Source organism: Diadema antillarum, unplaced genomic scaffold (genome assembly GCF_040938485.1).
Source record: "Diadema antillarum isolate AM-2024a unplaced genomic scaffold, OU_Dant_1.0 seq00000377_RagTag, whole genome shotgun sequence".
Lineage (NCBI taxonomy): Eukaryota > Metazoa > Echinodermata > Echinoidea > Diadematoida > Diadematidae > Diadema > Diadema antillarum.
Genome location: NW_027271376.1, coordinates 412,144 through 427,562, shown reverse-complemented (window position 1 = coordinate 427,562; position 15,419 = coordinate 412,144). Strand labels below are relative to the sequence as shown.

At 37.8% G+C, this 15,419-nt stretch overlaps 1 protein-coding gene across 1 annotated transcript; it reads left to right on the top strand.

Annotated features, from left to right (window-relative positions):
• The first annotated feature begins 205 nt into the window (after positions 1-205).
• Positions 206-11,663, top strand: LOC139731524 (uncharacterized). The gene is made up of 8 exons (XM_071642408.1): positions 206-307; positions 3,856-4,031; positions 4,443-4,802; positions 5,760-5,928; positions 6,912-6,971; positions 7,757-8,817; positions 9,965-10,094; positions 10,925-11,663. The coding sequence occupies exons 1-8, from the start codon at positions 244-246 to the stop codon at positions 11,236-11,238; spliced, it is 2,334 nt and encodes a 777-aa protein (XP_071498509.1). The 5' UTR covers positions 206-243; the 3' UTR covers positions 11,239-11,663.
• The last annotated feature ends 3,756 nt before the right edge of the window (positions 11,664-15,419 follow it).

Sequence of the window (15,419 nt, the reverse complement as noted above, 5' to 3'; positions counted from 1 at the left end):
ACATTTCCTTTTATTTGTATCTAGTTTTTATGGCTAATTTACTTCTAGTTATTTTGATGGTTAATTTTTTCGCCTAGAAATAACCAATTTTTGCAATTTAATTGCAATTTCTCGAGCAGAAATGAAGCACGGGTGAGGCACTCTGGGTAATAAAGCAGACAAGAATAATTCAGGTATTTGCTCCAGCCATGATGCTTCTGCTATTCTTTTGCACAGCAGACGACTGCGAAATAAGCTTCGAAAATGTCTTCTACTAGAAGGAAGCAAAATAACCCAACAAAATCTGCCTCTGACATCAGGAAGAAAGGTTCGTTTAGTGTCGTGTTATGTTTCTTTATGATATGAGAGAGTGGATTTATTTTTTGTTGCGTAATTTGTAGTTTGTTTTTCGTATTCGTTCGATCTTTTGCATGTCGGGTTGACATGGCATTATCCATTATGTTAGCAATGCATAACGCAGTCAGCGTCAGTGCAGAGAGAGCGTGCTTTCTCGGGTGGCTTGAACTTGGAAGTTGAAGCATGCATGGCGCGATGGCGGTGAGGCAGATTGCAGATTCCAGCGAGTTACTTGAGACGACATTCTCGCGAAACAACGCAACAAACTAAGATTTAACGTTCCAGATGATATCACACTACATTCTTATAACTTAACCAGTGATGGGGTGACATATATTTCATCATTTCTACATTTGATGACGATGTAGAATCTACTAACCTGTGAGTGTTAGACCCTAATGAAAATGACTTGTGCTGTGAGGTCCATACATGCTAAATTCTACTCAGTTTCTTTGTTGGTGTGTAGTCCACTAAATACAGGCTACATGCATGTCTGTTAAATAAAATTGTAATGTCTAATTATTTGTGTGGATGGCAGCTTTATGTTTTTTCTTTATCACTGCACTCTAGCTATGACTTGGTATCACTCACCAGTTTAGGGTTTGTTCATCAAGTTGTGTGTGTACTGAGTGATAGTGATATCACACCTACCCGATCAGTTTTGTGCTGCCCTGCTGGATTTTTTGGACGGTATTCCAGGAGAAGAAGTGTCGACAACTGTGTGATTTTATTTGTGTGTGTGTGCGTGTGTGTGTTCATGTGGGCACTTTGTTTATCAATAATCTTTGTTTGATTTCTGTAATTTCACATGACAAAAACATTCATCTTGAATAAACACAATATACAATTAGCTATTTTTGATCAACTGAAAAAGTAAATTAAAAAACAAAAAATCAATCAGTGCATGACCCAAAATACATACACTATACAGCTTACATATATACACAGACTTACATGTAGCTACCATAGAACAAAAACAAAAAATACCCTCCCTACCTGAAAGGACAGACTGTCGTCAGTTCTTTCTGTGCTATCCCTCTGGGATGTTCGCATTAATTCTGTCTGTTATTGGATTTTTATTAATTTTGATAATTCTAGAATTCAGCAGGGTCTTCAAAGCTGAGCATTGTAATATATACGGGTAATTCCATGAAGTTGGGGCAGTGTCCATGTAGCATCGTGATATTTGAAAAATACATTTCGGCATAACTCAATATTAGTGATGCTATACAAATATTGTTTGTAGGCTTTACATTTGCATTGAGGCCACACATTTTCCTGGAAATTTTGTGCCATTCAGACTCAATTTTGATGAAGTTATTAAACAATATGTAACGGTGTCCTGTAGCATCGGGACGTGTCCATGTAGCATCGTGATATTTTAAAATTTGGTCCTAAGAGACAAATTATGGCAATTAGCTTGACCAAAATTTGATGCAATATGCATATTTACTAGATTAGTCAGATAGCTAAATATCTCACATTTCCTGTACACAGTTTTAATTTTAAAAGAAAATTACAAAATGTATCACGATGCTACGCGGTGTCCTTTTTTGTTACATTTGGTGGACACCGCGTAGCATAGTGACAAATTGTGTAATTTTCTTGTAAAAGTAAAACTGTGGATAGGAAAGTTAAGATATGTAGCTATCTGACTAATCTAGTAATTATGCATATTATATCAAATTTTGGTCAAGCTAATTGCATTAATTTGTCTTTTAGGACCAGATTTTAACTATCACGATGCTACATGGACACGTCACGATGCTACAGGACACCGTTACATTTTTTAAAGATAACTTCATCAAAATTGAGTCTGAATGGCACAAAATTTCCAGGAAAATGTATGGTCTCAATACAAATGTAAAGCCTATAAACAATATATGTATAGCATAATTAGTATTGAGTTATGCTAAAATGTAACACTTTGTGCCCCAACTTCATGGAATTACCCATACATGAATTCTTTTTTTTTTATAGTGTTTCTAATCATGCTGTCTAAAAATCACAATGTGGATTTGATTAGTCATTAGCAAGCGTTAGATCTGCGGTGCGAATGCTAAGACGAAGCAATCTCCTTGGTTGTACAATGGAAACAGTTGTCTCACACATGTGCAGAACACCATTTTTTTTTTTTGGCCAAATTGGTGCCGTTTTTGCAATCTCTCTTTGATTGATAAAAAGCAGTGCATATCCAATTCCATTTAAATTCTGAGATTCAAATGGGAATGGATATTCTGATTCGTCAGTGATACTGTTTAAAGTGGAGATATTCGTGCGATTAATTTTTCACCCTTGGCCGAGTGAAATAAATTTCCTGATTTTGTTTTGATTTGTTGTTTTTTTCACAGAATGAAGACATCACATTGCTGAAAATATAACAAGCAAAAATATTCTTGTGCTTTTATTTTCGAGCTAGTTTCTGCTTGTGCGAAATGCACTTGAATTTCAACTTTTACAGTACCGGGTACATAGTGCTTCTCTTGGGGAAGAGGGACCAAAAATTTGTCCAAGATTGTTTGCTATATAGGTACTGTAGGTAATTAGAAAATAGTAAGTATAACCATGCCATTATTCTGAATTGGGAAAAAATCAAATAGCAGATATTATGTAATGTAATACCATATGTTTACTTAGATTTAGTCTTACAATTTTCATGCTACTAATCAAAATATCATGGTTCTGTTAATAATCATCAAATGTACTGTGTGTAGTTGTATGTCCAGAAACATGGCTTTATTGGAATCATACTGGTACATGAACTAAGAAACACACAGTTAGTCATCGATAAGCAGATGCAGCAGCATTAAAAGATCATATAATTTCTAGCATAAACCAGCTGCTCAAATTATGAAGATTGTTACTTTTCAGCTTGTTAACCCTGAGGGAAATTTGGTCTCCATCTACAGTACTTTCAGTTACATGTATTACAAATTTTTCTCTTTTTGGGGGGACGGGGGGGGGGGGGGGGGGACTGTCCTGTACTTTTACACATTTGTACCATTTTTGTTTGGAAAAGAGTACTTAAGAATAGCATAACAAGTGAGTTATATTATTTAAGGGCATAGGCATTCAATAGCAGTGCTGGGCAATTTGTTGAATGTAATTTGAATAGGGCATATTATTCTATCCTGAGTTACCCACAGTCAGGCTAGATTAGACTATTAAAATCAGGTTAGTAGGAATTTGCATCTCTTGTCACATTCAAAGTCATCCTAAGAATAATCACCAGAATTAGGTAAAACTCCAAAATCTGAAAGCTTATTTTAGTTTAAAAAGATAATAATTATTATTATTATCACTATCATTCTACGACACTGCCATAGTTGCATTCTTTACAAGAATTTTGCTTCTTGCTGGTATGACTCATTGAGAGCTGTAAACAGTTTATGATTTGCAAACATGCAAACCTATTCTTGCTAATTTGCATGAGATTTTGTGTGTGCATGTGAGCGAGTAAGCACAAATAAAGCATATAATTGTTGGGTAACATTTCTTCATGTCAAATGCACCTTTCAGAAAAGAGCACAAGACCAACCAGGAGTGCATCTAAGCCAGATCCAGATGAACCCTCACTAGCTAGGTCCAGACCACAGCGAAAGATCATCCCGAAGAGACCCCTTTCACCTGATGTGGAACTCTCAAGCAGGCGGAAAAAACGCAGAAAGAAGAAGCCACCCCCTGTAAAACCAAAGGTACTACCTACTTGATATCAGGAGTCTGTATCATCACCCACATGCAACAGATTTTTTTTGTACAATGCCTCAGCTCAGCTGGCTAAGGTAGATAATACTTGTGTTTATTCAGATTCTCCTTTCCCTCCCTGTCTTCGGAGACTGCATATTAAGGGGAAACACAAAATGCAATTTATGAAGGCAGGTGGTCTTTACAGAGAGGTTCATGGCTGTTTGCCTTCAATAGGCAGACGGCCCTTATGATTGGATTCTTTACTACATGATTTCTGTGTGATGAATATGTAAGTGGTTGCTAGGGGTACACAGTTGCTAGGGTTGGTTTGAATATTATTCAACATTTTGATATGAACCAAACCAATAATAGGAGAATGTTTTGTGTCATTTCTTTCACTGTTCACATTCTTTGCACAGCCTGTGAAAGCCAGCCCACCAGCTCCACCTCTGCAAGTCCATATTCCCCCCGAGGAACTCAAACCGATGAAGTTAAAGAAGCACCACAAAGCATCGCTGAAGAAGAAGAAAAAGCGGAAGAGAAAGACTTTTGTGTTCCCCATCCTTGCTGCAGACCGAGTGCCTCGACCCCTTGACCCTGGACCTTCCCTTGGCAGCAGTGTCTCCCAGGGAGCACAGGTTACCTCCAAGTCTGCGACCTCTTCTTCCAGCAAGAAGAGAGCCAGACCAGTCTACCGGAACGTCCTTGATGTAGACCTGCTCAGGATGCTGCCAGCTGCCGATCTGGTGAAGAAATTTGCCAAACACACAAGCTTCAAGGTGCTTAATCATGGCTTTCATTCTACATGCAAAACTGAAATTTTCTCACTTCATATACAGTATACAAGAAGTATGATGATTTTAAAAAAAAAAATGATAATAATAATAATAATTATAATTATAATAATAATAATGATAATGATGATAATAATAATGATAATAATGATATTGATAGTGAGAATAAGAATAATAATAATGATAATGATAATAATGATAATAATGATATTAATGATAATGAGAATAAGAATAATAAGAATGATAATAATGATAATAATAATAATGATAATAATAATAATAATAATGATAATAAGAATAATAATAATAATAATGATAATAATGATAATAATAATAATTATAATTATGATAATGATAATAATTATGATAATGGTAATGGTAATGATAATGATAATGATAATGATAATGATAACGATAATAATATAATAAAAAAATACAGTTAATTCATTGACATAGACAACTGTTTGAAGATCTCTCTCTCCCAGTGCAATAAACAAAAAGAGGTTGGAGGTTTGACTTCAGTTTGAAAGGCTTAGATCTGCAGCAGATCATCTACCAAGAGGAGAGAAAGATGATAACAAGAATCCCAATCTGGCCTCAAGAATTTAAAGTTGTATGTCATTTACAGTTGGAAGCTGATGATAGCCACGCGTCACAATTTCATTTGTTTGTAATGCCAAAAAAAAAAAAAAACTGATTTAGCAGTGTGGCAAATGTGCATTTGTGAGCGTGTAGTGATTTTGTCTCTCAATCTTTGTTTTCTTTTTACAGTTTGCTGTGGGCTTGAATGCAGCTTTTGGTATCAAACTGCATAACTGATTATATTTTCTTTCTTATGTTTTTTTTTTTTTTTTTTTTTTTTAAACTCTGCAAGGAGTAGGGTGGTACATCATAACCATATCAGTGTCTCACTGTGAGTAATCAATCTGTTATCTCTTGCAGGTGCCTACGGAAGACTCAAGAACCACACTGAAGCAGCATGTGTATACGTGTAGAATGCTGCCCCACTACTGTACGGAGAAATTCTACGGCAATGATGAAGATACTAAGAGACAAGCGACTAAGCACTTACTCAGACACGTTGGAGAACTGCTGACTGTCACAAATAGAGGTACGTATTTCACCATTGCAGTAAGCAGCACAAGCAACGTTAGGCACTTTTTTTTTTTTGTCTTTTCCTTACGCCAACTCGTATTTCAAATTACACAGAAATGAATTCTTGATGAATGATTACAGTGTAACATTTAACATAATGGTCAGTGAGCATGTAGGAGGCTTTGGCTTATACAGAAAGTTATTTTGCCGGAAAGCTGAAGGAGAGTTCAAACTGAGTTTTACTTTTTTTTTAAAGTAAGTTTTGGCTTTCAAACATGGAGAAATTTAAAATTTTAAAACAATGGCAAGCATGATGTAATTTCTTTGAGCTGAATAGGATGTCAATACTTACTCACTCTTTCATCTTATAAACCGATCAGGACATTAATAATAATAATAATAATAACAAATTCTTATATAGCGCATTTCAAACTTGAAAAGAATTTCAATGCGCTTTACAACAAATAAACAAATTATACCATAATACAAAATATAACAGAAATTACACATTACTAAGCACAATATATACACACAATATAAGCACAATATACATTCATGCTTTGATGTAAACAGCTGAAGGAGTTTTGGAATTACATCATTACTGTGTGTGGATGCACTTATCCATGGTGGAAAACGAGGACATACACACAAATTTTACATTTAAACCGAGGACACCCTCGCTTAGCAGACCATTCCAGACGGTCTGCTTTTGCATTTAGGGGTACATGTTTGTAGGTCCTCGATTAACATTACTGTAATAAGTCCTCGGTTGTATGGTAATATATGAATGAGTCCTCGATTGACCAGATTTCTACTTACACACAGGTCCTTGGTTATGTGGTAAGATTCTTGTGGGTGAAACATGTCCTCGATTTCCTCCATAGACGCGTATGTGTGTGTGTGTGTGTGTGTGTATGCGTGCGCACGCAGGCGCAAAGTGAAGGAAGTTCTATAGCAAAGTGATTGAAAACTTTGTGCGTGCATTCTAATTTCCTTCAGGGATACACATGATGACTACATCTACCAAGAAGCCCAAACCAGAAAAGACAAAGCATACAGGTATGTGAAAGAAAATGTGTTCATTAAGGTTAAAGGGATAGTATAGTATTGGTTGAGGTGAGGATTCTGCTTTAAACTTTTTGCAAGATACTTAGAAACCACTTTGTGAAATGTTAAAGGGCATACAATTCTAAGAGGAATTTAAAGTTTAGTTGATGAAAATTGGTTTTGAAATGACCGAGATATCCAAAAACATAGTAAAGAAAAGTGATCCTTAGAAAAGATGGGTCCCACCTTTTATGAAGATCGCTTTGTTTTGGATATCTCAGCCATTTCAAAACCAATTTTCATCAAAGTAACTTTGATTTCCTCTAAGACTTATATGCTCTTCCATATTTCATAAGAAGTTTCTCAATATCTGAAGAAAAAAATCATCATCAAAAAATGTTGGAAACCTGCAACCCCATCTCAACCAAATCTGTACCAACCCTGTAGTCTCTGATGGGGCAGGGGTTATTGTTTAATCAGTGCACTGTGCCAGCAAATAAGTGCAATCTACATTTCTTGTGTTGAGAGTTGTTTGTCAACCACTGCACATTTTGTTATGTCATGTATAATACATCAGATGCTGCAACAAAGTAAAGATTAATTCACAGACAAGTTAATAATCTCATCATGAAAGCAAGCCAGAATGTGAAGTCCAGCCAGGGTTTGCCCTGCTGTCCAGGTAGTAAACATGGATGCATATCTATCATTATTTCCTAGTGGCAAGTGTTGCATGTAAAAGTCAATTGCTGGGACATCTTATAATCTATTCAACATTCTGCCTTCTGATTATCTCACAGCTAAGAATGACAACTGCCCATCAGACTCTACAATGTACATTTTACCGAGTGCCCCACGCCCCATGAGGGTCACTTTGCCGAAAAATGTCAGCTCTCGAATGAAGCGATCAAGCTACACCGTCATCCGGTCGGCCGAGGGGGACAGCGGCATCAACGAGGTGGTCTTACTTCCAAAGGGAAGGTTGATAGGTGTGTCCAATCCTTCCAAGAAAAAACGTGGGGATGGGGCGGAGGAAAGTCAAGTCAATGCAGGGACCAGCAATGCACCAGAATATGATAAGGTTGACGAGGACCAGGTGAGCCTACATGGAGGTGCCTCTGGCAACGGTACGGACATGGAAGTGGCATCAAGCTTTGACAGTGGTATGACAGGCTTGAGTATAGAGTCTCTGGCTGAGGCAGTGGAAGCCATGGTGGACAAAGAGAGCCAGGGACTGAACATACAGGCAGCCGAGGCGCTCGCAAAAGCCATGTTGGGAAAGGGTGAGGACGTTGGCATCAAGGTCGAAAACAACGCGTCAACCTCAAGCCATCTGTCACAGGCAGGAAATGGTATAGCACAGATTGTATCCCCAACAATATCACCAGGATCCTCGCTATCTGCATCATCCAGCAAGCTGGTGAAGCAGAAGGAGAAAAAGTCCAAGAAATCGGCCAAAGCAAAAAAGAAATCCGACCACCTGTCCTCTGTTATTCCAAATGCTGTTGAGCCTCCCCACAGCGACCACAACTATGCACTAACAAGCAACAGTAATAATGGCCCGGTACATCTTGATTCTGAAGGCAGACCAACAGACACGCCCCCGAACATTGAGGAGTCGGAGCCCGATGGCTTTGACGTTGACCCTCTATTGAACTCAATGAACGACCAACTAAACAAGCTGATAGCAGATATTGATGCCCCCCAGCCCTCTGGTAGGGTGTCCAATGAGAACGAAGAGCCTGTTGTCGGAGAGGGGGCAAATGTTACCGTGGAGATGGAAGATGAGGCTGCTTCCAAGCCTCGCAAAAGCAAACCAAAGATAATCTCAAAGGGTTCTTACCAGACGGAAGAAGTCAAGGTAAACTGGCCTCAACTGTACTTTATATGTATAAAGTGTCCTGCAGTATTGATTTTGAATTTGATTTACCTTTGAAAAGGCTTGTGCAAGCATGCTTATGTATGTTTGAGATACAGTCTGGCTATAGACACAACATCGTTTACACCAAATAAGAAGGAAGGTAATCAGAGAAATACAGTCAACCTCACATAAGTCAACCTCGCATAAGTCAACCTCGCATAAGTCAAACAATTGCCTAAGTTTAAGGTCTTTTCATGTCCTCTTCTGTTTATATTGTATTGATTGTAATCCCTCATCAGTATAATTACCTCTACCAAGGGAGGAGGTTATGTTTTCGTTACTCTTGGTTTGTTGGTCTGTTTGTCCGTGTGCAAAATAACTCAAAAAGTGGTCAACGGAATTGGATGAAACTTACAGTAAAGTTTGAGAATGATACAAGTAACAAATGATTAAATTTTAGTAGTGATCTGAGAAATGTTTGGAATTTATGAAGGATTTTTTATATTTTGACAGGTAGGGTCAATGAACTTGGGAGTTCAAGCTGCGCATTTTTGAGGTTTTCAAACGCGCACTAAAGTGCATGATCTAGTTTCTACTAGGGCGAGGCGCACCGCTCAGCTGAGGGTTTATGACGTAACAAAGGCTTATGTATTGGGAAATCGGGTGATTTTTCAGCATGTATGGTGGAAATCACTGATCACTATGGAAGAGCCCAAAGAGTATTTCCCCAGTGGTGGAGAGGAGAAAAATCTCTTTGGGAAGAGTAAGATCATAGGTGGAAAGTAGCTGCTTGGCGGAGGTCTGCGCTCTCAGAGTGCTTTTCTAGTTTTCTTTAATTTGAAGCTATTTCTTCAGTCCAAACAGATTTGACTTAGGCAAGGTTGACTGTACTCAAATAAATATATTTCAGTTTGAGGGATAGGACTATCGATAGAAACAGGAACATGAAAATGAGATGAGCTGTGTGATTATGGGCAGACCAATTCACATTTTGTGTTAGCCCTGTATCCATTCTGATAACTGCAGATAAATTGCATGCTGTGCTCACACACATATCATATCCCATATTAAAGGTCCAGTGCTTCCCTTTTGTTCTAGCTAAATGACTTGTAGAGCTCCTCCCCTTTTTCGCCCTTGACTACCACAGCAAACGGCCATCCAACACCTCACAACCCTAGCCAGGAGCAGGAAGCGTAAAGGCCCTTTCGAGTGCCAGATATGCCACAAGGAGTTGACTGCAGCCAGTACTCTGAGAGCCCACTACCGGAGCCATGCTGGTTAGTATTTTACTGAAAGACAAACTCTGTGATAAGAGCTTTATTATCTGACTGTACAAAGGTATTGGTAATGCAACTTCGTGAACAAGTTTTTGTCTGGGAAGTCCTTGAAGAACTACCTATACTGTTGAAAATGGATCAGCTAAGCTCATTTACAGAGCATCATGTACAGAGATGAACTGGTTAGGAATGGTTTGTAATTTTCTGTTGGTTGAAAATTTTCAAACTGAAAGTTTGAACAAAAAAAAAAAATTAATCAGTAAATCACTGTAATGTCTTGAAGCCAAATTTGTATTTTGCTCATGAGTTGGCCATTGGTGCAACAAGTTCAACAAGAAGCTTAGCTTATACAGGCCTTTGCATATAATGTGAACTTTTTATAGGAATTGTAAGTTCACCCAGGATTTTCCTTCAGTCATTGAAGTAATGAAAGTTTTCATTCAAATCCCATTTTTTTTTTTGTTTCCTAAAGCTTCTTGGTCATTGTATATTTTAGAATAAATTAGTTAATGTAAAAAAAAAAAAACCCTCAAGACTTGTAATTAAATAGAGAGTGTACAGAATTGCATTGTATTGTGTGGGGTGGACATGTTTAGTCGGACTAGCTCACAGCATCAACAAGTTGCAGAATTTACCAAGTTGGTGTGTCACTATTGCTGCTACTAACGGTAGTGATGGAAGTGATGATGTCCCAGATACAACTGACATTTACCCCCAGTTAGAGAAAAAGCTGTGGTGTGAGTAAGATGTTCAGTGTTGTCAATTTTAAACTTGGATTTTAATCATTTCAATAAGACCTGAACAAATCTTGTTTGCTATCTTCCTGCCAGGTATCAAGCCATATCAGTGTGATCTCTGCAAGGCTACCTTCACCCGACTGCACAGCCTCAAGTATCACACCATGATCCACAACAAGGAAGCACGCTTCCGCTGCAGCTACTGCCACCGCCAGTTCCGCCACAGCAGCCACTACCGCGAGCACCTGCGCCGGCACACGGGCGAGGAGCCCTTCGGCTGCAGCGACTGCCCCGCCCGCTTCAAGACCCGCAACACGTACAAGCGCCACCTGCGGGGCAAGCACGGCAAGGTGGTGTCAGAAGACGGGAAGATCAACCTGGCGCCCAACTCCCTCTTCACCACTTGAGCCTAAAGGGGTGTTTTGCATCAGAAGAAACCATTATTTTGGCATTTCTTTTCTTCTCTCTTTGTTTGTTTGGTTTTTTTTTTGGTTGTATTAATTGCTGTGATTATTTGTTGTATGTAGATTTTTCTGTCCACTTCATATTAGGCATAACTTACACTCAGTGAAGCAGAAAGTAATTTGGATGTAAGATACATGATATTGAACTTATTGGTCTTGCGTTACTATATTCAATATTTCTAGATGCAGTTACATTTTTATCAAGTTGTAAGAGTTGACAAGCTGAGAAGGACTGTGGTATGTATGATAGATAATGACAAATTTATTCAATATATCAAATTATTGGAAAAGACAGCCTAATCCATGTGTAAAATGCTGCTCATTCAGACAATGCTTTAAATGGCAAAGAATGTTTCTACTTTTATCTGGAAGAATCTGTATGTCTCAGAATGGAATTTAGTTGGTGAACCTGTTTTCCTGCACCATGTCTTGTTGACAAGACACAACTGTGTGGGTACGCCATTGCTCCTGGATGAGGTGTATATACATCCTGTCAGGGTAGCAAAATATTAAAGATATATCACATCATCAGTAATCACATCCCTCCTAAAGTCAGTGCTATATCTTCGTTTAAACTTTATTGTGCTTTGTTCACTGATTGGCAAGCACACTGGTGTGCTCTTATTGCCGATTAGCACAGATGTCTTGAAACTAATTTTCAATGAACAGAGTTACCTAATCCCCTATAGCATTGTGTTGCCATGGCCTTCCTGTTAGACTGAAGTACATTGCTACACATGAGTGGACTTGCTAACTTACAACTAGGTGAAGTCCAGATGATTACTGAATGCTAATTATAAAACTTGGTCAGTTAACCCGTTCCGTACGGGAACCTGGTGGCTTGCGTGTTAAGTCTATGGGCATTTCAGAATTAAGTATGGAGCGGGTTAATCCAAGTGTCAGGGCACTTAACAGGTTAATCAGCATCATGATCATCTCAGTTTTTCTCCTGGAGTAACCATGGTTGTAGCTGTCCTGTGTGTTTGTGGTTGAAGGGGTTACGATTTACTTGTATCGATATATGACATCATACATGCAACACAGGACAATCCTTGTTTGGTATCCACACTTTACACAGATAAAACAAGATGGTTGTACTCTGGTATACATGTAATATCCTGAGAGTTATTCTGTCAACACTAGTACTCAGCAGTATGCTTATCTGTCCTTGAGCTACAGACTGGTAATATCATTCAGATAGTATCTTTCCAAAGTGATCAAATGTTAATAGTGTTGAAAGAAAGTACTCAGCAATTGCACCTTCCAAGGTGCATAGCATTTAGACACACATAGAAGTATTTCTCAAATGATACCTGTTGCAATGGACAGTTGGAAGTATTTGTGCATCGTTGAATTGTCTGAAAAAAGGAATATAGATATAACATTGATCAATCCTTTTTAAGGATTTATACCAGAGGATTTTCACATCTTTTGATATGATGTCTTACTCGAAGCATTGATTTCTTATGGTATGCACATTTGCTAAGGATGGGTTTCAGTTACTGGTACAAATTTAGGAGACATTCTCGCTGTGATTTCTGTTTTGGTTACAATGTATATTCTGTCATAAACATTGTGTTTTGACACTGTTGTACCACTATACTACAGGGCCACTGTATGATAGATAGAAAATTAATGTTTCTTTCATTTCTGTTTTGTGTATTATCTTTTGTTAATAGCTGACTTGATCCCATTGTAGTGATGTATATCAAGACATAATGAGCCCATAGAAGCAAAGGGAAAATGTTGTAGTGAACACCTATATCCCTAAATGGGTGGGGTGGGGAGGGAGTTTCATTAAGAGCTAACCAGCCATTGTGAATAAACGCAGAAAGATATACAAAATAAGATATTGGACATTTCAGCGTAACAAGACTGGGAGTGGTAACATGCGTTAATAGAGTAGTGACCCATTGTAAGTGTGAGTAAATTACTTTTCAAGGTGTACCTGTGTGTACATCACATTGGCTATATCATTCAGGTGACTGATGTAATTCTCTCCCCACCCCCCCCCCCCCCCCCTTTCTTGCATGTAGATTTGAGAGAACATCTAGGAGGTCAGAATCTATGTTTCTTGAAGGGGAAATCTTAGAAGAGTGTATGACTGGCAGCAGAGAGGTTTCCTTGTGCCGAGGAATCTTAGTGCTTTCTTGTCAAGGACATAGCTTGGGTTTCTTTTAGACAAAAATATGAACAGTGTCAAAATTTGTGTCATGCTTCAAATGAAAATTAGTTTCAGGGACGAGGAAATATATGGTGTACTTTGAAGCAATAATGCTTGTAAGTCTTTGATCGCACAGAATGGAATACTTTCTCAAGTTGATTCACCAGAATTTAGAATCAATTCACAGATTTATACACGGTTACCGTAACAAGATATTTTCGTAGTTTTCTCAAAGTTGGTTGTAGATATTGAATGAAAATGTAGCTATACATAGCATCTAGGATGTCACCATTTATGTGATGTCATGATCAAAGAAAAATTGGTGTGATATGTTGTGATGCATTGACTTAAATAGATGATATTTTTGTACATTTCTTTTCTAAATATCTCTAAAAGTCCATCTTCTTTTTGGAAGGTGGTGAAAAAAAGAATACGTGCAAACAAGGAGAGCCTATGAAAGCTGTTGTGGCATGGGAACATGAAATTACTATAAATTATAAGCTTGTTCAAGCTATTGAGAGGGAAAAGGCAAAGAGGAATTAAAGTAAAGTATAGACAGTAGAATATTGCAGATATTGTCTGCATGTGTGTGATATATTCTTCAAAATCATACTTGTGTATAATGGACAACGCTTCAGCTTAGTGTGTACAAGACTCCAAGGGAGAGGTATGCTCTTCATTATAAGTGTTTTATTGCTTTCATGCTGATTCTGTTTGGTTTTTAGTGGGTCTTCCAGTCTTGATTTTCTTTTCTCATTATGCAGTTAACCTACCATGCATCCAACTCTTCTTGGACTTATTAAGACATTTACTCATGTAATTTTTCATAAATCCAAATTGACAGATAGGTCAGCATGTTTTGTTGTTGTATTTTGTGTTATTTTATTCTCTAGTCTTTCTTTCAATTGGTATTGGACTGCCCTATTTTTTCTTACTCACAGTCTTTACATGGTAGCGTATGAAGAAATTGTTAGTCTTGTATTTTGTGTGACATCACAGTTATGGGGTGATGGCTACACTTAAACTGGTTTCATTTCACACTGTATCATTGTGCAGCAGGAGTTTATATGTCTGTCATCCACTCGTCTGGCTCCAAACTCGCTTTTGATGATGATAATGCAAACTTCACATCCAGTAATATACTATCGATTACTGAACACTGTAGCTGTGTGGATGTGACTGCTGACCACTTTCCGAGCCAGCCATGCAGAGCATCAGGCTTGATGCACACAAGAGCTTATATGTCTATTATGTGTTTTGAGCTTTGCTGCATGTTTGTTTTTTTTTTTTATCTTGCTCACAGTGTATATATGTGCACACACCCTCAAAACCGTAAAGTGCATTGCCTTTTGGGGTTATGATGTCACAAAGCAATAATACCACACAGTGTAAGAAGATGTTGGTCACAATATTTGCAGCCCATGTGTACATGTATTTGTGGCGAGGACAGTATGTACAGCATTGCCTGCAGATAAGATGAGCAATGGACGTAACAAATTCTACTCCATTACAACAAGAAGTTTGTAACATTTTTTTCTTATATATACATTATTATATATATGTAAAGTAAAGACCAATTTTTCAAGCACAAGTCATTAGAGGATATATTGTGGCTCATGATCTTTTCAAGGTATGACTGGTAGATTGACTGTATTATCTCTTCATATATGTCTTTTATCTTTCATTCTTTTCCTTGTCTTTTCCATTACTTTGAGTATAAATATTGTCAGTTCAGAGCTCGTGAAATGTTACCACAACTAATTTCATTTTGTCACATGCCATGTAACACATGCTGTTCTGGCCCCATTTGGACTTCATTGAAATGATTTTTGTGTAGTTTGTATACTAACAGGCTGGATGATTGGATGTGATCAGTTTTGATAACAAATAACATTTTCACTCCCCTGTCATTATCTTTTTAACAGAAAAAAAGAACAGCAGCAAAATATTGGGATTTAAT